We start from the raw sequence: 25,088 nt of genomic DNA on the forward strand, positions 1-25,088 counted from the left end.
AGTTTCCCTCCTTTAACTCTCCTTTGTTTTCCTAGAAGAGACCTTCTGATTAAGCTTTAACTTAGCGAAGGAAATGAGTAGTAGTTGTGTTCTAATAGCAGCCATTCACTGAGCACTTACAATATGCTGGCTATTTTCTTTATACTGTCTCTGAATTTCCAAAAGTTTTGAGAGAGAGATTTTAGTATCCCCCATTTTTGTAGGTGGGAAAACTGAGGATAAGAAAAATCAACTCATACCATGATCTTGAACCTTGAACTCAGGTGGGTTTGATGGTAACATATTTGACCTCTACCCTGCCTTTCCTTAAAATCTGGCTTTAGAACATTTCAGCCACTGATGCCACAAACTTCGAAGTAAGATTTGAAACCAGGCTTTACCTAGATGACCCTGGGCAAATTATTTGACCCCTCTAAGGCCTTACTTATCTGGTAGGTCTTGACTGGTGTGACACTTGCTTAGATCAGAGGTCCCCAGCCTCCAGAATCTAATGCTTGATGATCTGAGGTGGAGCTGATGTAATAATAATAGAAATGGAGTGCACAAAAAATGTGATCTGCTTGAATCATCCTGAAACCACCACCCACCCCTAATCTCCCCCCAACAAGTCCGTGGAAAAATTGTCTTCCACAAAACCAGTCCCTGGTTCCAAAAAGGTTGAGGACTGCTGATTTAGATAGTGTTGAGGAAAGTCCTCTTTATCGGCTTCCTTTTAGAAATAAGAGAAGCAACCTGTATAAAGAGGTAGCAAATGGACGGGCAAACAGTAAGTTCCCCAAAATACAGCCATGTACTCCTTGTGTGTAAGTCAGCTTCTGGACCAAACTCAAAGAGCTGAAGTTTGTTTAAGGGAACCTTCCATTTCCTGAAACTGCCCTAGCTCCTCTCTCCCTTTGCAGCAAAAGATGCATCCAAGTGTAAATGGCTAGTTAACACTTGGAAGAGAGAAGCCATCTCTCTGCAAAAATAAAACAAAAGAAGCAAGCTTTCCTTGCAGAATTCTGTCTTTCTAAAGCTTGAGACAACAGTTGTTTGGAGTTTATTTTGGGGGAGTGGGGTTGTTGGCAGAGAAGGAAAAAGAAGCATCTGAATGCCCCTAGCCACACTGTGCACAAGGATAGGTCCTTTAATTTCATGCTTTTCAAGTTATGTTCGGTAGAGGGTCAATTGTAGATTCCAGGTCTCAGCTGCTTTTGATCAGAACTTTTTTTTTTACTTTGGTGGTGCTTGAGTTTTAGACCCAGGCAACTTTCAGTCTGTTTTTCATTGCAGATTTTGTCAAGATTTTACATCTAGGTTGCATTGGATAGGTTTTCTCTTTTTTTCCTTCTCTGACTGTTCTGTGTAAACTAGTTTCTGAATTATTTTTTTCAGTTTATTTTAAATATAATATTAGAGTATCTTCCTAATTACAAGGGTAATAACTACGTACTGTAGAGAACTGTTAGAAGAAAAGAATAAAGAAATATAAAATCACTCATGAACTCAGCATCCAGGGCACTAGTCACATTTTATTGTATTTCCTCCAGTCTTTTCTCTATGTACATATATATTAATATGAACATAACCAAGGTTCTTTATTTAACCATTCCCATTCTGCTGGCTGTTTAGCTGCTTCTCTGTGTATATAGCTGTCTGAGTTTCCTTATTTTGTTTTTCCTTATAAATAATTCTTAGAAAGGGAATTACATGACAATTAGGGAAAACAGTACAAACTTTCCATTTTTTATTTTAAAAATTATTTGTACCAGATTATTTTAATACTGGCAAGCCTGGGTATGGTCTTTTTTTAGACTCTTGATGTATAGTGCCAACCTGATTGCCAGAAATGCTGTTCTAGGACAGGGCAAACTACCATCCATAAGCCAAATCTGTCCCATGGTCTGTTTTTGTCCAGTCCTTGAGCTCCGAATGGTTTTTACATGTTTCAGTGGTTGGGGGAAAATCAAAAGAAGGATAATATTTCATGACACAATTAAAATTATACGAAATTCTCATTTCAGTTCCATAAATAGCCTATTTTTGGAACACAGTCATGTTCGTTCATTTACATACTGTCTCTGGCTGTTTTCAGCCTACAACGGCAGAGCCCAGTAGTTGCAAGAGACTGTATGGCTTGCAAACCCTCAATATTTACCGTCTGCTCTTTACAGAAGCAGTTTGCTGACCCCTGCTTTTGTATGTAATCCTACAAGTTGCATGTTAGAGCACTCATTTGATCACATCCTGAACACTGGGATTTTCTTATTTTTTGTTAATTTGAACAAGTCAATGAGTATTTACCAAATGTTTATCATGTGCCAGGTCTGCATAGAAAATATGATTTATTTATTATATTGCTTCTTTGAGTACAAGTTAGAATGAATTTTTTCATAAGTTCAAGTGATTTTTTTTCTGTTAATTTTCTTCAACTCGGGTATTTACATTTTGCATATTGCTTTGTATGAGCTCTTTATATGCCAAGAACATAAACTTCTTTCAGTCATATTTGTTGAAATCTTATTTGTTGGAAATATTTTTTTCATTAGGTTGTTTGCCTTTTAGTTTTATAATTTTTTAAACATACAGAATTTTACATTTTTATGTAGTCACATCTATTGAATTATTTATTTTTTCCTTTGATTTTATTCTAAGAATATCTTTGCCTGTCCCCAAGGTCTGATAAATATTTATCTATGTATTCTTCTAGTTTAAAAAAAAAAAGGATTCATTTTTATGTTTATCACTTTAATCCCACTGGAATTTTTTATTATATGATGTGAGATAAGGATGTGAAAATTTTTCCAAAGAGGAGGATAATTATTTCAGTATTTCTTGAGCAATTCTTCCTTTTTCTACTTATCTGTGATGTCACCTTTACTAATTCTTATGTATCCTGAGATGTGTTTCTGGCGATTATTCCAATTATCTTTAAGAATGTGTGTGTGTGTGTGTGTGTGTGTTCCTTGTGGATGTCCACTTTGTTGTTCCTGAATAGTTCTGTACAATGTATACATCCTGCCTGGATTTTCAAGCTTTACATTTTTTGTTCCTCAGGTATTTTACTCCTTTACCATTGTAAATTTCAGTAGCATCTCCCCTTCTTGTAGTCAATTCGTCAGGAATGTGGTATAAGCTTATGCCCTGAAAGTACACAAATGGTAAGAAAACTTCATACCAAACCAGAGATAAAGACTAAAGCCAGACCTTGCACATATATGACTCGAGAACTGGAGTGCTCAATTATAACCACTCCGGGTGACAAACGCTTTCGCATTTGTAACCTAGGAGGTTGGAGGTTTTCTGGCCGAGTAGTATCAGCTGGCATAAAAGGAACAAGTCTCTGGAAGAGCTTCCCAGAAGAGCTGTTACATGATGTGCAGCCCCTAACCTTCTGTTAACGGCTCACCCCAACCCGACCTTGGTTCACAGTGGAGTTATTTCATTTACCAGGTGTGAAAATTGGATTTTGCCACAGAGGAGGGGAGTTATTGCCTCTCAGGTCTGGTCTTTAGGGGAGCAGAGATTGTGGTGGGATTTATTAAGAGATTTGCTATGCATGGAACATATAATTAGAGATGTGGTCCTTTTAAATGGATTTGCTATCTTTGTCATTTTAGGAGAGCTGTTTTTTTTTTTTCCTGACAGCCTTCTTTCCTGTGTAGGTTGCACACATCCTACCTAGGATCTGAATATTTTATACGGCACCATTCTGCCAAGAGAGGGACCTCAGGGGTGTGACAGGGAGTACAGCTTAGGGGGATGGTGGAGACTGCCTGTAGTTTGGATGCTGATGTTAGTCACACTTTGATACTAAGAATGGGAGGGAGGACGATAAAGTAACTTTCATGTTTATTAATTGCCATCTGGTCCAGGCCACAGCTTGATAGAGATATTAGGGTCATTCTGAGACTCTCTGAGGAAGGAATTCTTGAAAATCAAGAGTTTAGATTTAATTACCTGTTGTTAGAGGCTGTGTCTGTTGTTAGAGATGGTCTCAATTTTAGGATCTGGTTAACCACATCTTCTTTATAGGAAGATACCTTGTTTACTATGATGACGGAGGAGGTGGCTGAATTTATTATTGTTTAGCAGTTCCAGCACACTTTGTTCTTGTTGAGTGCCTTCAACTTATTTATATATGTATATTAGTTGCCCTCCGCAGCACTCCCATGAGATGAGTGGGTGCTAAATTTTATTATCACCTGCTTTTCCATCAAGAAGGAGAATGGGAGCTCCTGAGAAGAGAAAGGACTGGGTTTATAGCTCAGAGTGCCTGTCGCCTTATTAGGGGATGCTCAGCAAAGTGGTGATGAAGGCAGCCTTTGTGGCCTTCCTCCACCCCAGCTCCCTGATGGTTGGTGACCTGCTCTTATCCTGTATCCTGCTAGCCAGGGGCTGCTCCCTTAAAATAAAAATCATCACTATTCTTGGCCTCTGACTCTGCGGCACCACTATACACCTAAACACCTCCCTTCCTCACCTGCTTTACAGTAAGGGCGCCTTCTCTTCTGCTTTGCTTTTAAAGGCCTTACTGTTTTCCTCACTGCCCAGCTCAAATCCCTGGAGTCATTGGTGACTCAGCCGCTCCACTCACCTCAGCTGCCCAGTGAGCCGTGGAGATTCTGTCACCTGCATGTCTTTGCATTTGTCACGCCCCTCCTCTTCCTCCTGCCACTGTCCTAAATCATAATACCCCTACCTGAAGTACTGCCGTAGCCCTTACGTGGACCCCACTTTTCATCCTCAGCTCACCGGTCTTCCTAAGAACAGCCTTGATAAATACCACTCTCCCTCTGCCTCCATTCTCCAGAGCGCCCCACTGTCTTCCGATTGAAGTGAAGATTCTTACCCTGCCCTGGTGGCTGAGATGGTAGAGAGACTAACACTTCTTACCCTGTTCTCAAACCCTACCTTCCTTTTAGCCTTCTCTCCTAAACGGCTTTTACTGCTCATCAGGATAGAGGAGCTTGATAACCAGGCGCCTGCGGGGAGAGGTCCTGAGTCGGCAGTCTGCTTGCGGGCCCAGAACCCGCGCTGTTAACAAGCATCCCCCCATATCCCTCTTCCCCCACGCCCACCCCGGCCAGGTGCGCCCAGTGCGTGCGGCGCGCTCTGGACCCCGCACGGCTCCAGCACTGTTCTCACCAAGGCACATGCTGTTAGCCCCTGGGCCTGGCTATGCAGTTCGTTTCGCCTGAAACACTCCCCACCCTTCCCCATCTCCACCTGTTGAAATTTTTCTCATGCTTTCAGGCCCAGCTCAAATATCTCCTCCTTTAAGATTGTTCCAAAAGGAGAGGATGCAAACTTCCCAGCATTAAATGTAAGGTCCGTTCACACAGAACCGCCCCGCTATGCAATTCCAGTCCCGACTCCTGCCCAGGTTCCTCCGCTATCCCTAAACTCCCACTGAAAATGGATTCTCAGAACAGACTCTTTTACACATACCTCTGCCAGGAATGCGGTGCCCCTCCCCCCTCTTCCTCCCTTCCCCCATCTCTCTCTCGGTCTCCCTTAGGAAAAAAAAAAAAACAACTTATCCTACTAGGCTCAGCTCATATGTCACTTCCTCCGTGCCACATTCATCACTACCAAGAGTCTTACTAGGCTCTCCCCGCCCCCGCCGGCACTAAGGCACTCCCTCCCCTGTGCTTCCTCGGTCTCCTATACCTCCTAGAGAACTCCATGCCAGTAGCTTACTTCGTGTTTTACCCATTTAGCTTAATCCTAGGCAGTGACCTTGACTAAGGTGGTATTCCGCGGCCCTGGCACTGAGTGGATACTCATCACTCCTTCTGGAATGCGAGCACGAGGGAGTCTCTTTTCTCCTGAGGCATCCCTCCGCTAGGACGATCTTTGATCTTTGCCCTTTCCCCTTAGCGTTGCTCTTCCCTTGTCTTTTCTGTACTTGTTTTTTGCCTCCTACTAGATTGCAGGCACCCTTGAGGGAAGAAGCCTTGCAGGGTTTCCCTCCCCGTACCCCAGCCTGGCTCCTTTACCCGTGGCAGGAGCTCAATAAATGCTTGCTTAATTGAATTGTAGGGCGTTGTGCTCAGCTAGCTGCTAAACAACCCCATTTAAGGGGTTAACTAATAACGCTTGGAGAAGTTCTTCTCCTCTGGGGGTATTTGCAATTTAATGGAAATCTTAAAAACCCAAAGGAAATGTTCACTAATGGTGGGACTGCAGGCACCCAGGGAGGCTCACTTTTGGTGGCGGTGAATGAGGACTGGGGGTGGTTTCCAGCCTGGGAGTCCTTCACCTTTTCTGTGACTTGGACCCCCTTGAGCAGTCTGGTGAAGCCTATGGACAGAATCATGATTTTAAACATGTAAAATAAAATACATAGTGATACAAAAATAGTGCATAATGAAATAATTTCAATAATGAAATATCAAACATATTCAAAGCCTCTAATTTGTATTATAGTAATTTATGTGCTTCTTTATTAGGGCATTAATTTAAAAAAAAAGTCTATTGGCAAATCTAATAACTACTGTAATTTTGTCATAGTGATGAGTGTAAACAATATTTAGAATATCTGCCACAACTGTAAGATGATGTGAAAATGTCTGTGATTCTATTGGTGAAAAGTCATGGGTTGCTCTGCCTTGATCTATTGCCTATCTTCATCATTGAAAGGAATTATAAATTTCAAGTAGAAGTTAGTGAAATTTAAGTTTTATTCCCCCCACCCAATCTAAATTCTACCTCAGTATCCACCTTGGACCCAGGATTTGGAACCCATTGCTTAGTGGTATGGGTGGTGGGTGGTCCTGAAGCCAGTGTGGTTTCAATCTTGGGCTTCCTTTTCTATCTTGAGCTTCATGAGTCTTTGATTTTTTTTTTCCTTTATTTTCACAGCCAAGGACTGTAGTCTAATTTTGCTTCATTTACACCAACCAGAAATGTGAAAGAAGGAGAAACAAAGAATTGTCAGGCCTTAGGGGAGGGAAGGGGTCTTTAGTCCCTAGCCTGGGAGGGTCTCCTCCCCAAAATTCTAAGCTTTGGTTAGGGATGGAGTCAGGGCAGGAGGAAGAAGGGTCCATGAATTCTGAGGTGGAAAAGCAGTTGTAGTTTATCTGAGAATCTCTGCTGCTTCCTTCTAAATTCAGAAGTCAATATTGGGGCCAAAGAGTCTGATTCTAGGGGTGGCCCAGCGCAGTATCCATCCTTCTTGGTTGCTAGTGACTAAGTGAAATATCATTGCTCTTGAAAACTGCACTCCCTAATGCTGATGTTATTTCTAATTTGGGTAAAAATGTTTGTGCAGTTCTTTTTAGCACCAAAATACAGGGAACATATTCAGTCCATTCCCAGTTATCCTTGTGTATTTTAGTCACTTAGCGGCAATTTTCCCGCAAGTAGATTTACCCCACTCTTTGCCCTGCTGTGTGGCACATACCTTTGCTGTTAGTAGGTGTGCACTTAGACAATACAAGTAAATTTGAATATTAGCTGGATATGTTGCTACCAGGGTGAATACCATGTCAGCCCAGGTAAACTGTTATCCCTGCCCCTAAATGGTAGTTACACCAAAGGTTTGCCATTGGCATCTTCTTTCTTCCTTTCCTCTTGTGTGTGTCTGTTTTGTGTGTGTCTGTTTTGTGTGTGTGTGTGTGTGTGTGTGTGTGAGCTCATCCATTTTTATTCCTTCGACTTTCACCTCTGCACCTGCACCTCTTACCTGGTGGGACATCTCCACTTTAGTGTCCAGTGGTCACCTATGATTCCAAAACTTAACTCTCTTCCTTCACAAACCAGCTTCACCTTTCTAAAGAACATCTTTACTGAGATGTAACTTGCATACCCTGAATTCACTCATTTTAAGTGTATAAATGACTCAATGATTTTTGGGGGGTAAATTTACAGTATTGTGCAACTATCACCAAAACCCATTTTTATAACCTTTGCTTCGCCCCAAAAAGACCCCTCATACTCATTTGCAGTTGATTCCCATTTCCAGTCCCACTAATCTGCTCTCTTTTATAGATTTGCTTTGTTTGGACATTCCATGTAAATAACATTATACAATATTATAGTCTTTTGTATCTGGCATCTTCCCTGGTGGCTCAACTGTTAAAGAAACCACCTGCAAATGCAGGAGACCTGGGTTCAGTCCCTGGGTTGGGAAGATCTGCTGGAGAAGGAAATGGCAACCCACTCTAGTATTCCTGCCTGGAGAATCCCATGGACAGAGGAGTACAGTCTATGGGGTTCCAAACAGTCCGACACGACTGAGTGACTAACACTTTCACTTTTCTCTTCTTTCACTTAGCAAGTGATTTTGAGGTGCATCCATGTTATTGTGTGTATCAGTACTTGGTTTTTTTATTGTTGAATATATTCTACAGTATTGTTTTGTGTGTGCATACGTGCTAAGTCACTTTAGTCATGTCTGACTCTTTTCAACTCTATGGACCGTAGCCTGCCAGGCTTCTGTGGGATTCTCCAGGCAAGAATACTGGAGTGGATTGCCATGCCCTCCTCACACCACATTTTATTTATCCGTTCATCAGGTGATGGACATTTGGACTGTTTTCACCTTTTGGCTATTGAGATAATGTTGCAGTAGAACATTCACATGCAAGTCTTTGTGGACATGCAGGAGTGGAATTGCTGGGTTGTTTGGTAAACTTATGTTTAACTTTTTAAGAAACTACAGAACTGTTTTCAAAGGTGGCTGCGCCATTTTACCATCCCACCAGCAGTGTATGAGAATTACAGCATCTCTCCATTCACACGACACTTGTTATTGCCTGACTTTTCAAAACTGTATCCCTAGCTGGTACGTAGTGTTATTTCACTGTGGGCCAGTGCCATTTTCAAACCACTCCTATTTCTGACCACAGTGTCCCTCTTTTCACAGATTTTATGGCTAGAAGCCAAACTTATGCTGTTTTTCCTTCCTCTTGTATTTTCATGCTGCAGAAGTGAGCTAGCATAATCTTCCTCAGATAGCCCCTGGCCTGGCCACCTTTTCCTTCCCCCTCACACTATCCTACCTGGCTCTGCATCATCTCACATTTACCACACATTAGTCTTCCAGCTGCTCTCCTTACTGGTTGTAGCTCTCTCTTCAAATTGTCCTTCCTGTAGCTGTGGATTCATTGTTAGTCTCATAACATGAAAAGGATATTTCTATTTCATGGATGTGGAATTGGGGGATCTGTGCTTTGGTCCAGGAATCACACTCATTATCTCATGACCTTGAATTAGTTCTGTAACTTATCTGAGCCCAGTCTCCTTCATTAAGTTACTTAACCTCTCTTGACACCAGTTAGGAGAGTACCCATTTCCTCATGGGCAAGGTAAGGATAATAATAGAGCCTATCTTACTGAACCATCCATGTAGTCCATTTAAAGACCTTAGCACAGTGCCAGGTGTATGGGGAACACTCAGTCAGTGATGACTAAGACTATTATTTTAATGATAACTATAACTACTATTATTATTCACTGAGTTTGAGTAAACTCCGGGAGTTGGTGATGGACAGGGAGGCCTGGCGTGCTGCGATTCATGGGTCACAAAGAGTCAGACACGACTGAGCGACTGAACTAAACTGAACTGAACTGATGATGGAGGTATCGTCTGAACCTTATCACGTGGTTATTGTAAGAGTTGGCTGTTGCTATGAATATGAAAATGCTTTGAAAGACATGATGTAAATTGCAGTGGTGTTATTTTTTACACAATTTTTCCCTTGCTCAGAAGAGAGATTGTGTAGGTTAGTCGCAAGGGCACAGGTGTTGCCACCAGCCTAGCATTCAAATCTGGAATGTGCTGTTGAAGTATTGTGAGGCTTGAGCAGTCATTTAACCTCTGCATTTGGGTTTTCTTGTCTATAAAATGGGTGTAATTATAAATCACATTCAGGATGATGCTGTAAGGAAGGTGCCTGTTCCATAAGCAGTGTTCCGTACACTGTGACTTTTTTTTTATTAATAAAGATTTATACTGCTGGTTATTTGGGTATATAAACACATATATACATCAGTGGTAAAGAATTCGCCTGCCAGTGCAGAAGACTCCGGTTAGATCCCTGAATCAGGAAGATCCCCTGGAGAAGGAAATGACAACCTACGTCAGCATTCTTGCTTGGGAAATCCCATGGACAGAGAAGCCTGGCGGGCTACAGTCCTTAGAGTCACAAAAGAGTCAGACACGACTTAGCAAATAAACAACAATGGCGACATGCATACTTTGGTTCTGTTTTGATAAATACAGACATCGAATGCAGTATTTGTTAGTATTTTCAGATACACATATTTTTGTTAAATGGCTACTAGTAAATAACAATATAAAATTATTCATCAAAAAGTTGTAAATTTTTAAGCATGTTAGCTTTTTCTACAGTATTGTTTTATTTAGAATGAACAATCTTTTAGTTGAAAGTTACTAATAGAATAAACCATGAAGAAAGCGTAAGCATGTTATTTTTTAATACTAAGGTTTTCGTTACTCTTTTTATTAAAGTATAATTGCTGTATAATATTTCATAAGTTACAGGTATACAACATGGTGATTCATAATTATTAAGGTTACATATATTCCATTTCTGGAGAAGGCAATGGCAACCCACTCCAGGATTCTTGCCTGGAGAATTCTGTGGCAGACCATGAGCTCGCAAAGAGTTGGACACGACTGAGGGACTAACAGTTTCTTTTTCTATACTCCATTTATAATTATTATATAATATTGGCTACATTCCCCATGTTGTACAATATATCCTTGTAGCTTATTTTATCTGGCTTTTTAAAAAACTCACTGTGTATCCCTCTTGTATGCTTTCTCTAAATTATATTTTGTGTAATGAACTCCCAACTTATTTAACCAATCATATGCCCCATTGCTTCCTAACATCCATGCTGAAGAGAGGCTGTAGTGTGGGCTGGTTAAGAGCTTTCACCTCAGGCTGACTTGGGTTTTAAACTCAGCTCCCACTTAGCTGCATGATTTAGGACAGTCACTTACTCCTTGAAGCATCTGGCGCCTCAACTGTAAAATGAGAATAGCAGTTCGTATCTCATGAGGTTATTATGTGTATTACATGAGACAGTATAAATGTAGTGTTTAGAATAGTGCCTGGCACATGCAAATACTAAATACTCAATAAATGACAGCTGTCATCATGGTTGTTGGTGATGACCTTTCCTGTTAGCATTTTCTGTCTACACAAGTGCTGTTCTCCTTTCAGTCCATGGCTTGCTCCTGTCTCTCTTCCCCTGAAGTCATCAACCCCTCTTGGAACTGCCCAAAACCTACTTCAAGGCCCAGTTCAATCTGATCCTTCAGATTATTGCTTGCTACTCCAAACTCTACTCATTGCTTTTTTTTTCCTTTCCTATGAAAGAGTTTTGTGTCATATCTGTTATACAATTTAGGAATTAGTTGTTATTAATTTTTATGCTTCCTTATTTGGACTATAAGGTGCCTGAGAGGGACTATTTCTTCAGCCGCTAATGAAATTCTCGCTCTCAGTAATTTGGCATTAAGACAGATAGTAGGTGTTTTATTAGTTTTGATAACTCAGAAAGCAAACAAGTAAAAGTCATTATTAAAATTTAAATCCAGGGGTTTCTTGATCACCTGTATGGTCTCCTTCATTAATATAAATCAAGATTTATCCTGAGAAAAATTATTTATTCTAAAACACAGCACAGAGAGGAGAAAGGCGTGGTGATTGAAGAGTTCCAAAGTTAAGATCAGCACTGTTTGTTAAGTTAGTGTCTTTACTGACACGAATGACCTTATTTTTGCTTTCCTCATCACTTCTTGGCCTCTCTCTGCTGTCTCACCTGTTTTTCCAATCCCAGAGTACCTGCTGTCCTCGGGAAGCCCTCTGAGTATCTCCTTCTAGCTTGAGTTTCTGAGGAAAAAGTTTCTCCAAGTTTCAGAATTAACCTTTTCTGTGTTCTCCATATTTCCTCAGTATAGTTGGCAGTTAAGAAGGATAGAGGTCTGGCCAGATAAAATTTTAAAGTGACAAAGGGCCAACCCCTTATTATGTTCCTTCCCAAGATACTGGGAAAGTGACATCTCAAATCCAAAGTTATGAATGTCTAATGACAGAATTTAAAGGAGTGTATTAGGAGAGTTGAAGAGATACCAACGAGTGAGAAGTGATGTGACAATAAGTGAAGTATTGAGGAGATGGCCTTTTCAGTGCTCCTAAAATCTCTCTTAAGGCCAACCCCATTGTGGATAATCCAGAGATGCACAAATGTAATAATAATAACCAAGGTTTATTGGGTACCTACAGTGTGCCAGGCACTCTTCCTACATGTCTATATGTAGTCATTCATTTGTTCCATACACTATCATTACTCCATTTTATGGAAGAAAAAACTCAACCCTAGAGAAGTTAAGTAATTTTTCTAAAGTCACACAGCCCTCTAATGGAAAGCTGGGATTCAAGCCAGGCAGTCTGACTGAGAGGCTCTCCACCGAGAAATGCTTTTTTGATTCATGATTCTCCCCTTGTAAACAGTCTGGAAAGAGGCAACTTCATGATAAAAACCTAGATATCACCACCATCATCATAATCATCGCCATCATCACAGCAAACAAGGTCCTATATCACTGTGTACAGGGCACAGCACAGAATGCTCAGAGGACAAAGAGGTATCCGGCCCCACCGCGTGTCTGAACTTGACCCCTTAACCCTTCAGATTGCTTCAAATGCCTCCACTACCACACAGCAGTTTCTGCTCACCTCACCCGACTCCCAAGAATGTACCTCCTCTTGACTGCCACTTTTTGCTTCTGCTCTGCCACTTATTTATTACTTTCTCTCTTGTATTGTGGTTATTTATATACATTCTCATACAGCCAAGCCTTTGCTCATTGCTGAGTCTTGCCTGGTTGCTGCTACACATTTTTTAAGATTCTGCTCAGGTCTTATTGTGTCCCCTGACTCTGCTGTCTGACTTAGATACCCCTCCTCTGTGTGCCCCAAATGCCTGGTATGTATCCATATCATAGCATTTACTATGTGCTGTGCTGTGCTTAGTCACTCAGTCATGTCCAATTCTTTGAGACCCCATAGACTGTAGCCCACCAGGCTCCTCTGTCCATGGTGATTCTCCAGGCCAGAATACTGAAGTGGGTTGCCATGGCCGGCTCCAGAGGATCTTCCCAACCCAGGGATTGAACCAGTATTTACTATACTTGATTATAAATGTTTGCTAATCAGTATCCCTAACTGGATAGATCCCAGATTCTAATGTCAAGGAACATGGCCTCTTCTTATTTGAATCTTTGGTACTTTGCAAAGTACCTGGTAAATTAAGAATTTTCTCTCCCCCTCAACCACCCCTGATGAATGAATCTTCCGTATAAGTCTGATTATACTTGGAAGACAAAATCGTGTACCCGATTCATTTTTTGTTCCCCTCAAGATGCCCTGCATCTAGTAGATGCTCAATAAATGTAGCAATAGCTAAATGACTTCGAAACACAAAGAGGTGTCAGATTCTGCTCTCAGGATATAGGGAAGGACTGGCAACTACAACAAAAGGTAGATGATATTATTATTGGGCTTCCCTGGTGGCTCAGCAGTAAAAAATCCTCCTGCAATGCAGGAGCTGCAGGAGACACAAGTTCGATCCCTGGGTCTGGATGATCCCCTGGAGGAGGGAATGACAACCCCCTCCAGTATTCTTGCCTGGAGAATTCCATAGACAGAGGAGCCTGGTGGGCTACAGTCCATAGGGTCGCAAAGAGTTGGACAGGACTGAAGTGACTTTGCACACATGTACACACACTATTAATATTATACATTTGCATATCTAAGTTGTGTTCTAAAACAAGTGATATAAACACCTACTACTGAACTTAATGATAAAGAAAATAATATTTTTTTTCTATGAAGTTTGAAGTTATTTGGCCAGTAAAATGCAGTCTAATATTCAAATCCAGGTCCTGGTAACTCTAAAGCCACTGTTTTTCCTGCTATACTATATTGTGGGGATGTTGGGATAGTTGGTTCCAGAAGAACAAGTAGGGCTTAAATAATTAGAGAGGAATTAGCCCTGCACAAATGATTAGATGCACACACACGTATGTACATGTATGTATACACACACAGGTCTTTCGGAAAGATCTATTTAGGAAGAACGCGGAGAATTGATTGAGAGGAGAAGCTGGAGGCAGGAATGTCTATTTAGAAACTATTACAACAGTCCCAACTTGAGAACAGAAAACAAGAAATTGATTTAAGGAGGAATTTGTGGACACTGATGATTGAGTAAAATATATAGCGGCTGGAAATTTTGAGTCAGGATTACTCCAAAGTTTCGAGCCTAAGTGAGAGACAGTGCATAATTCTGAAAGATTGTGAGTTTGTTTTTTGATGTATTAAATTGACTCCTAGATGGGTAAGCTGAGTGAATAGAAATGCAGGATTTAAGCTCAAGAGAGGCCTGTGTTAAACCTGCAGATGTGTTGATCAACTGCAAAGAGGTGATAGTTAAAGTTAAGAGAGCGAGAGAGAGAAATCCTAGGGAGGAGTGGAGAAAGAAAAGATCAAAGAACCAAGGAGTTTAAGGAACATTCAAGAAATGTTCAGGTCAAGGAAGTATTTAAGTCAATAAAGTAGACAGACCTCTAGGTATCTATTAGAAGGAAATGAAATCACCATCTTGAAGTGATATCTGCACCCCCATGCTGACAGCAGCACTGTTTACAATAGCCAAATAATAGATGAATGGATAAAGAAGGTATGTTATATGTATATACAGTGAAATATTACTCAACCATAGAAAAGAAGTTATGCCATTTGCCATTACTTGGATGAAACTTGAAGGCATTATCCTGAGTGAAGTAAGTCAGACAGAGAAAGACAAATACTGTGTGATCTCACTTGTATGTGAAATCAAAAAACCCCAGACTCACAAAAACAGAGAACAGATTGGTGATTACCAGAGGCAGAGGGTAGAGGGTTGGGGGAAAGGTATGAAGGTATTCAAAAGGTGGCTCAAAGGTAAAGAATCTGCCTGCCAATGCAGGAGATGCAGGAGAAGTGGGTTCAATCCCTGGGTCCAGAAGATCCCTTTGAGTAGGGAATGGCAGCCCACTCCAGTATTCTGGCCTAGAAAATTCCATGGACAGAGGAGCTTGGCAGGTCAGATGGGACTGAGCACACACACAAACACACATGCAGTCAAAAGGTACAAACTTCCGGTTATAAGATAAATAGGATGTGGGTGTGTAATGTACAGCATGGTGACTATAACCAACAATACTGTAGTGTATATTTGAAAGTTGCTAGGAGAGTAGGTCTTAAAAGTTCTCATCACACATACACAAATCGTGACTATGTGAGATGATGGATGTTAACTACAGTCAAGGTGGTACTTATTTCACAATATATACATATATTCAATCACTATATGTATACCTTAAACTTACACAATGTTATATGTCAATTATATCTCAATAAAATTGAGGGATGGGGACTAGACGAAACAAGAATATCTTTGTATCTTGGAGCTCAAACCGTAAGAGAGTAAGGAAAGGATATTCATTGGATGGATTTGGTGATTAGGTTTGGCCATATTGGAGAAAGGATTTTGGTTAGATGGTTGGGTTAATTACAGAGGAAGAAAAGGAATTGTGATGGGAGAGAATGTAGGTTACCCTATAGATAAACTGGGAATGAAACGAAAGGGGGGAAAAGAGTATTTGTGTAAGAAAGATTTTACTAAAGATTCTAAAGAGTAAGTAAATGGAAGACAGACAGATAACTGAGCAAAACCCTTCCAAGTTGAGATGCGATGACATGGTTGGTCTTGCAGTGTAGGAGAAGTAGGAGACAAAGTTTGGAATAACTGCTGTAGGAAATGATATAGGAGGCAATGAGGATGCATAAAAGGATTGCCAAGTAAAACCCAATAAAGTTCGATTAAAGTTTCATCACTTGAAATTTGATTGAGATCCATATTTTTTTTTGGTTTCATGGGTTTTTTTTTCTAGTAATGTCTGCCAGCCCAGGAGTGAAAACAAATGTGGGTACATCTCAGCCATAGGAATTTCAATTGCTGGAATGGTAGGTGGTCAAGGATTCCAAAAGGCAGTGTGGCTAGTAAGAGCAACCTGGACTCAAACCATGGAAGTGAGGTCAAAGCTGCAGTAGTTGGGTTCCAACTCCAGAAAAGCTGGGAAGAGACTGATTGTGGGAAATGGGAAGATTTTAGTAGTGAAGGCAGAACCCAGGAAAAATAAAATAGGTATATCCAATGGGCAAAATTCCTGGAGAAAGGTCTAGCAGAAGAAAATGAAATTAAATAGTAGAAATACTTGCAGAGAATTATTCTTGGGAAAGAGGTTAAGAATATATGAAATAGTAAATTAGTGGAAACTGAGTAAGAAAGGAGACATGAGACTGTAAGGACAGATGTGAAGAACTGGCCTGAAGACCAAGAGATCTAGGGGAGAAATGGTTAGAGCACATGGAACATATTGGTTGTTTCTCATTGAGCCATGATGGACTATGGCTAAACTGGAAAGCTGGGGAAGGGGAATTGGCATTTCTATATCGATCAATTCAGTTCAGTTCAGTCGCTCAGTTGTGTCCGACTCTTTGCCACCCCATGAATCGCATCACGCCAGGCCTTCCTGTCTATCACCAACTCCCAGAGCTCACCCAAACAGATGTCCATCGAGTCAGTGATACCATTCAGCCATCTCATTCTCTGTTGTCCCTTTCTCCTCCTGCCCCCAATCCCTCCAGCATCAGAATCTTTTCCAATGAGTCAACTCTTCGCATGAGGTGGCCAAAGTATTGGGAGTTTCAGCTTTAACATCAGTCCTTCCAAAGAACACCCAGGACTGATCTCTTTTAGGATGGACTGCTTGGACCTCCTTGCAGCCCAAGGGACTCTCAAGAGTCTTCTCCAACACCACAGTTCAAAAGCATCAATTCTTCGGCACTCAGCTTTCTTCACAGTCCAACTCTCACATCCATACATGACCACTGGAAAAACCATAGCCTTGACTAGACGGACCTTTGTTGGCAAAGTAATATCTCTGCTTTTGAATATGCTAATCTAGGTTGGTCATAACTTTCCTTCCAAGGAGTAAGCGTCTTTTAATTTCATGGCTGCAATCACCATCTGTAGTGATTTTTGAGCCCCAAAAAATAAAGTCTGACACTGTTTCCACTGTTTCCCCATCTATTTCCCATGAAGTGATGAGACCAGATACCATGATCTTCGTTTTCTGAATGTTGAGCTTTAAGCCAACTTTTTCACTCTCCTCTTTCACTTTCATCAAGAGGCTTTTTAGTTCCTCTTCACTTTCTGCCATAAGGGTGGTGTCATCTGCATATCTGAGGTTATTGATATTTCCCCTGGCAATCTTGATTCCTATGGTCCACTGGAGAAGGGAATGGCAAACCACTTCAGTATTCTTGCCTTGAGAGCCCCATGAACAGTATGAAAAGGCAAAATGATAGGATACTGAAAGAGGAGCTCCCCAGGTTGGTAGATGCCCAATATGCTACTGGAGATCAGTGGAGAAATAACTCCAGAAAGAATGAAGGGATGGAGCCAAAGCAAAAACAATACCCAGTTGTGGATGTGACTGGTGATAGAAGCAAGGTCCGAGGCTGTAAAGAGCAATATTGCATAGGAACCTGGAATGTTAGGTCCATGAATCAAGGCAAATTGGAAGTGGTCAAACAGGAGATGGCAAGAGTGAACGTTGACATTCTAGGAATCAGCGAACTAAAATGGACTAGAATGGGTGAATATAACTCAGATGACCATTATATCTACTAATGTGGGCAGGAATCCCTTAGAAGAAATGGAGTAGCCATCATGGTCAACAAAAGAGTCTGAAATGCAGTACTTGGATGCAATCTCATAAACAACAGAATGATCTCTGTTTGTTTCCAAGGCAAACCATTCAATATCACGGTAATCGATCAATTAGGGCTTAAGAATTTGCAGACTGGGTGTTACAAAGTTTGGCTTCTAGAAGGCAGGCAATGGAGTGAGTGTGGTACCTTCTAAAGGGAAATGAGTGTCACATGACAGATCTGTCAGAGCTTTTACAGATAGAGTGCCTCTGATGCCCGGGTTGTGGAAAGCAGATATGTGGGGACATAGAACAAGACCCAAGCTCACATCAGAGTGCCAGTGGCCCCAGGTGGAGTGGCAGGAAGAAAGGAGATGGGAATTTTGATTTCTTCCTTACAAAAAGGACAATTAGCCCTCAATATACCTGGCAGGGATGAAGCTCTGGAACTTCTCATTGGCTTAAATGGATTGGTGAAATCTGCTTCATGGGCAGCCTAAAGAAGAAATCCCTTCCTGACTATTTTACTACAGCATTGGGTAGTACCTATGAAAGTCAAGATGCTGGTCCATTCTAACCCCTCATTTTCAGTCATAAATGACCATCTTGGTAGTATTCCTCTGTCCATGGGATTCTCCAGACAAGAATACTGGAGTGGGTTGCCATACCCTCCTCCAGGGGATCTTCCCTACCCAGGGATCAAACCCGCAGCTCTTGCATCACAGGTGGATTCTGCTAAGCTACTGGGGAAGCCCAGATAAATTGCTAAGAAACAGTTTAAGAAGCAGGAAATCATGAACAAACTAAGGACTTTGACCAAGGACAAGAATTTGTTAGGGCCTCTTATAACCCTTGCTGTCCTGGGTGGCTCAGTGGTAAAGAATCTGCTTGCAATCCAGGAGACTCAGATTCGATCCCTGGATTGGGAAGACCTCCTGGAGAAGGAAATGGCAGCCCACTTCAGTATTCTTGCCTGGGAAATCCCATGGATAGAGGAACCTGGTGGGCTGCAGTCCATGGGGTCACAAAAGAGTCGGACATGACTTCTGAACTAAATAGCAAGATGCTTGTAACCCTACCACCAGCTGACTGAGTGGGTTCAGCCTTTCCGAGTCTTGATTTTATTATCTAATATTCTCTCCTACAATAGTAAATATTGTTAGGAGTGAATAATCCTCGGAGGTTAGAACAGTGCTGTAGAGTGTTGGACTTAAATTCTAGTCCCTAAAAATGGGCATAATTTTGGCAAGTCATGAAACTTCTATGTCTCAGAATTCTCATCTGTAAAATAGGATGTGGTTCTTTCCAACCCAGAAATTTAGATATATGTTTATCAAAAGCTGAGAGAACAAAAGCATTTCAAAGGTGGAGCTTACAAGTGAAAAAGACTAGTGACACACAAATAACAGGTGCGGTGATTAGTTGAAGAACTAAGCCAGACATACCATCCATGTTTGTATCACAGTGAGTGCTTATCATCATTAGGAGAAGCATATTTCAGAAAGTAAAAAATCAAACCCAGATCTCTTTAGTGTTGAAAGCTTTTATTTTTAACAATATTAAAAATAATATTGTTTATTACCGTTTGGATTAAAAAAATGATTTATCTTAGAATTTCTACAGTAAGAGAAATAGTTTGAAGCTTTTACTTAAAGGATGCTTCTCACAACGACTTCATCATTATCAATTAGTATTTATGTATAAACAGTATGCTAGATCCCTATCCAGTAAAATAGATAGAAAACTTTCTCAAGTGAGATGCAGATGCATGGAAGTTAGAAAATTCAGAGGAAAAAAACTAATAAAAATAGATAAACTACTTCATTACAGTAAATAATATTTTAAATGCATTTCTATCCCATGTGCAATGTAGCTAAATTACCATTACTATGGAGTCTCTAACCTTTGAATTTCATGACTTTCAGCTTGCTTAAATTCTCAGTATTATTGCTCTTTTAGCCTGGTGTTGCACATTTAATATTCATTTGCTTTTTCTTCTGGTTCAGTAAATAATTCCAAACTTTGACATATATAGTTAAGTGAGGGTGTAAGGCCTTGTAAAATGGTTAAGACTTCTTATAATGAGCTTTTTTTTTACCTTTCTGGGCAGAGGTGATCTGGTCTGGAACACCCTAGCCCAGAGTTTATTTTAGTAGTGGTTTTCTCTTACAGATAAGTCTGTGAATCCCTTCTTTCCATCTACATTAGTAATTGTAAATGCCTCTTGCATATTTCTGGATTTAATTATCTTTTCATATGTCCAGACCTGACTTTCCTCGTACCATTTTTTTTTTACAGAGGTCCTTATTATGTTTCATCAAATATTCTATCACCAAAACTTGACAAAAAGCATTGTAATGTTTTTCCATTAGGAATCCTTCAATTGATCTTAAATTTATATTTATACCTGCTTTTGCCTTTTTTCTTTCGACATGCAATGCGGAAGACCTGGGTTCAATCCCTTGGTTGGGAAGATCCCCTGGAGAAGGTCATGGCAACCCACTCCAGTATTCTTGCTGGAGAATCCTCGTGGACAGAAGAGCCTGGGGGGCTACAGTCCATGGGGTCGCAAAGAGTCAGACTCGACTGAGTGACTAAGCACAGCACAGCATGCTCAGTCATAACATAAGACAAAGAGAAAACGTCTGCTATGAAAAAAACAGTTTTTCATAGAATCTAAGCTGGGGAGCCATGGTATAGAAACTTGCATGACCAGCCCAGAGTTTTAAATTGTTTCCAAAGTTTTATCATTCAGGGCTCTCCTGTATCGTCCTTTATGGGCTTCTCTGGTGGCTCAAAGGTAAAGAACCCGCCTGCCAACACAGGAGACGAGGGTTCAGTCCCTGGGTAGGGAAGATCCCCTGGAGAAGAAAATAGCAACCCACTCCAGTATTCTTGCCTGGGAAATCCCATGGATTGAGGAGCCTGGCCGGCTACAGTCCATGGGATCACAAAGTGTCAGACACGACTGAGGATGTACCATCCTTTACCACCAGCACCATTTGTTAAAAGATTGCCACAAGGAACGTTTCCTATTTTCTAGACAGGGAAACTAACATTTCTTAGAAATAAGTACCTGGTTAAAACTTGGTGATGGAGGCAAATACAGAAGAAAATTTTATCTGCTTCTCTTGGCCATGTTGCCTCCGTCTATCTTCAGGGAGAATACGAAGTACAGTGTAACATAGGCGGTCTTCATTTAACTGATTGAGAAAAGCTGTGGGGCCAGTGCACATAGTTACAGAAACATCTTAGATCAATACTCTACAAAGCACAAACACAGAGATTTAAACAGTGTGTTCTGGGGAGGGCTGTGGAGCAGACAGGTCTGTAATAGCAGCTGGGCACAGCAGCAACAAGGGCCACAAAGATAAAACAGGAGTAGTCAGAATCTGAGCTTTATTCAGCAACATGCGCTCACCATGGTGCCGTCATTTTTCCTTCTGAGCAAAGTGCAATCTAATGGGTTACCCTCTCACTTCACAGGGGGCAGTGCCGGAATGCCTGGGGTTTGAGGTCTCCAAAGCACAGGCCTTCCAAAAACCAGGGAAGTGATTAAAAAAGCGGTTATGAAGCGATTCTAGGATCTGGGCAGAGGTTCTCTATAGGCACTAGATAGCGGTGCGTGAGTGGGGCTGGGGCGGGCTCCGTAAGGAAGAAGAGACCCTGCTACCCAACGTGTCTGCTGGACATGGCTAGAACGTGCCTCGGAGAAGGTGGAGGAGAGTGCAACCCCGAAAGGGGCCTGCACTCTTGGGAGGGGAGAAAGCCGGCAACAGCAAAGGCAGTGCAGAGACAGAGGGGTGAAGACCAGGGACGGGAGAGGGGATGGGTTAGGGTGGAACCGCATCCTGGAGGTAGGCAGGGGTCTCCTCGAAGACTGAGGACTAGGCCGGGACCAGGACAGCAGGGAAGTGTGAGGGAAGAACCCCTTCCTTTGGCAGCTCCCAATTCTTTTCTGTCAAAGATGGCCAAATTCCACATTGCCCTTCCCCCTCCGCGCCTTTTCCACCGTGTTGCTCCCCGGTGCTGCAGGAGGCGGTGGGGAGGTCCGGTGAATGTGAACGTGAAAATAAAGGTGTAAGAAGAGTCCCTCCCTGGCCGCACCTCCCACCCCGCCGGCCCTTTGGGAGGTTCTTTTAGTTGAGAAGAGGGGGGCTCTGCCGCTTTAAGGTGGGGAGTAGGCGTCACCTCTGGCCGGGTGACGAACTGGGGAGGGGACCTGGAGGGCGTGTCCATGCAAAGCAGGAGGTGGTGCTGACGGTGGGCGGTTCCATAGTAAAATATTGGAGGGAGGGGCGGGGTCGAGGAGGCGAGGCTACTTGGTGGGCGGGGCTCGGGGGCGGTGCCTCTCCGGGAAGGCTGGGGAGGGGGAGGACGAAGCGGCCGGGTTGGTACCATTACGCGCGTTCGGGAGGGGGACAAGTGACATTCCCTTGGAGGGGGGCGGGCCCTTCCCGGCGGCTGGGCCCTGCGCTGAGGTGGGGAGGGGCAGTTCCCTCTTCCCCCGCCGGGCGGGACGTCGGAGCAGCGGGGGAGGGGGCACTGTTCCGCTTGCGTCCGAGGCGGGGCCGGCGGTACCTTTCGTGGCGCGGTGCGGCTGGGGGAGGGCCGAGGGGAGGGGGAAGGGGCGGTACTGGGAGGGGGGTGCCGGAAAGGGGGAGGCGCCGGCGGACAATGGAGCCTATGTGTGCCTGCGGGAGTGGGCCGGCGCCGCCGCCGCCGCTGCCGCCGCCGGGGGGAGACGCTGCGCCGCCGCTGCCGCTGGCCCCGGCCCCGGCCCCCCGGGGCTGAAAGCCGCCCCGGACCGAAGCCCCCTCCCCTACACCGCTCCTCCTGTCCCCTCCCCCACTCCTGCCTCGGGGGTAAGTGGCACCTCAGGGGGAGGGGGAGGGGAAGGACCCGAGCCGGGGGTAGGGGGGGCCGGGTCCGCGTCCGCGTGTTTTGAGCGGGTTTGAGGGCAAGGATAGCCAAAGCCGCGGAGGGTTAGGGGCTGGGGTGAGGGGAGAAAAGGGGTGGGGGTGGAGGTTGTGAATTTAAGAGTTGAGTCTAGAGAGACCTGTGGGGGGAGGTTGGGGGGGCGTCCTCTGCCCACCAGCGGTGGGGAGAGACTGAGGCGTCTCTCAGCTTTTTAGATGTTGTGTCCCAGGCGGTGCTTGGAGAGACTAAACGAGGACATGGGACAGTCCCAGGGTCCTGGGATGAAGGGACATCGTAGGGACGAGATGGAGAGCTGAATTCGAGTTGAGTTTGGTGGGGTCTGTTAGACCCAGAAGATGGATAGACAGGTAAAGGGGAGTTTGCAGGCCAGTGACTTGTTGGAGGGTGGGGGAACCCGAAGCTAAGAGGAATGTTCCTGTAGTAAAGGGCTCCAGCAGGTGAGTTGGTGATGTCTAGGTCACTGAGTCATTGTGGGGGTCGTGGACACACCAGTGATTTCCAGAATGGAGCTGTAGTCCTTGACCTTTGAAAGTTGCAAAGACTAGTAAAGATGTCACTGGTTGGTGTTGGACCAGCCTGGTGAAATGGAGATATTCTATGGAAATAAACAGCAGACTTGGTTATTATGTTCAGAGGGAAGGGCCAGAGGCCTATAATAGTGTTTCTGGGGGCCTTCTGTGAAGGCTCCCAAGCCTGAAGGAGGAGGCCTGAAACCTGTCTTCCAAGGCCCTACCTGCCATAGAGAAGAGTGACTTGGAGCCTAGACTGCAGCCCAGTTGGAGACTGATAAACTTACTAGACAAAGTAGAGAAATGGACGTAACTTTGTGTCAGTAGTGAGAGACTAAGGTGGGGTAGAATTGGTGCAAAGTTAAACTTTCCTTAGGGCAAACATATTCAGATCCCTGGGCAGTAACTATACAGGGAAAATGAATGAGTGGCTATGTAAAGAGTTACGTTTTGATCAGTGGTGTGTAGTGGAGTGTTTGTTAGCATTTAATGTGTTCAAGAACTAACTGTTCATTCTTGGGTCAGAGATTTGGACTCTTGTCCACTGCGCTGGAAGTGATGAATCAGAATTAGCAGGTAGGAAGGATAAGTAGTTGTGAGTAAGGGTTAGGGGGTGCAGATGGGTATTGGTAGGTAAGACCCCTATGTAGGTTAACTTTTCACTCTTCATGGAGATTGTACAACATGATTGTTCTGTTGATTTTGGTTTTTGATTGGATGCTCATGATTTATAAAAAGGAGTTAATGTTAAGTGTGAAAAACATTACCATCCTAAGTACAGATTTGAGAAGGATCTTGCTAACTGTTGAAAAAGACCCAGTCTATAAAAAACAGAAATGGGTTAATAAATGGAGCAGTTAGTTAGATGGCATAAGGATGCTTTGGAAAGTAAGGATTCCATTAATTGGTGTTTTGGGTAAAGAGGAAATTTAAGGCAAAGTTGACATAGAGATGATCTTTCATAGTTTTAGCATCTAGGATCTGATTGTATTGAATCATTAGGATATTATTTTGTAATAACAGTGTTGAATGTAAGATGATAATAGTTCCTAAACATGTGGTAGATGATAAAGAGGTCATTGAGTAAAAGATGAAGAAACAATTTCCATACTGTTCTCTTCTTATAAGGCAAGTTTTATGTAGTAACTTGGCTGTTGAGCTAAGGATTCCTGACCTGGATTCCTACATGACTAGCGTAAGTGAAAAAGCACTTACGTACATTGGAATTTATTCTATGGGATACTTTTCCCATAGCCTTCAGAAGTGTCTGGTCCTGTGAATCAAAAGAAAATGTTCTCTGGCTTGTGGGGGGCAGGGGAAGTACAGAGGTTTCACAAGCATTGTAATCAACTAAATATTTGATGATGGTGATTTGGTTGAGCCTTGAACTTGGTATTAGAACGCTGGCCTTCCCATTGACTTATATGTGACTTCAAACAAATCTCTCATATTTATTCTCCAGTTTTCCCTTTTATAAAGCGGGGTTACCACTGCCCTCATCACTCATAATGCATTGTGGCACCAAACAAGTTAATGATTATCTGCAAAGTGCCTTGGACACATCTGGGAATGAAAGTTTGTGTAGACCAACTTTTTCCTCACTTCTGAAAAATTGCTATCTCAGGACCAGACCAAATTCAGCTTCTGAAACATGCCCTGTGCTTGATCAGGAAACAAAAAGGAGTACCTTCTACCTGTGTATCTGCCTTGTTCTATTGTCTGGGTTTGGGTTTTACGTGAGTTTTGAAAGGTGATACCTCTTCCTCATTTGGTGGTAAGACAGGAATAGTGATGACAGTTGTAGAAATGTAAGCAACAGTCCCCGTGGGAGAGTGGAACTATACATGCTGTGAGTG

General features: G+C 42.7%; 2 protein-coding genes across 7 annotated transcripts in view; both read left to right on the forward strand.

The window, feature by feature from the left end:
- Positions 1-5,023, forward strand: part of LOC102267404 (olfactory receptor 5J3) — a 168,646-nt gene extending 163,623 nt beyond the window's left edge. The window contains exon 3 of the mRNA XM_070368728.1: positions 4,905-5,023. Coding sequence (XP_070224829.1) covers positions 4,905-5,023 — 119 coding nt within the window. The remainder of the gene's footprint in view (positions 1-4,904) is intronic.
- LOC138986980 (uncharacterized) overlaps positions 1-25,088 on the forward strand; it is an 80,664-nt gene that overhangs the window by 47,586 nt on the left and 7,990 nt on the right. For 2 of the 6 annotated variants that reach the window (XM_070366975.1, XM_070366961.1), the window contains exon 1: positions 22,438-22,647. The exons of the other annotated variants lie outside the window; for them this stretch is intronic. The gene's annotated coding sequence lies outside the window, so the exon portion shown is untranslated. Of the gene's footprint in view, positions 1-22,437; positions 22,648-25,088 lie in introns of those variants that run through there. 6 annotated transcript variants of the gene reach the window in all.

This window comes from Bos mutus, chromosome 3 (assembly GCF_027580195.1).
Source record: "Bos mutus isolate GX-2022 chromosome 3, NWIPB_WYAK_1.1, whole genome shotgun sequence".
Classification (NCBI taxonomy): Eukaryota; Metazoa; Chordata; class Mammalia; order Artiodactyla; family Bovidae; genus Bos; species Bos mutus.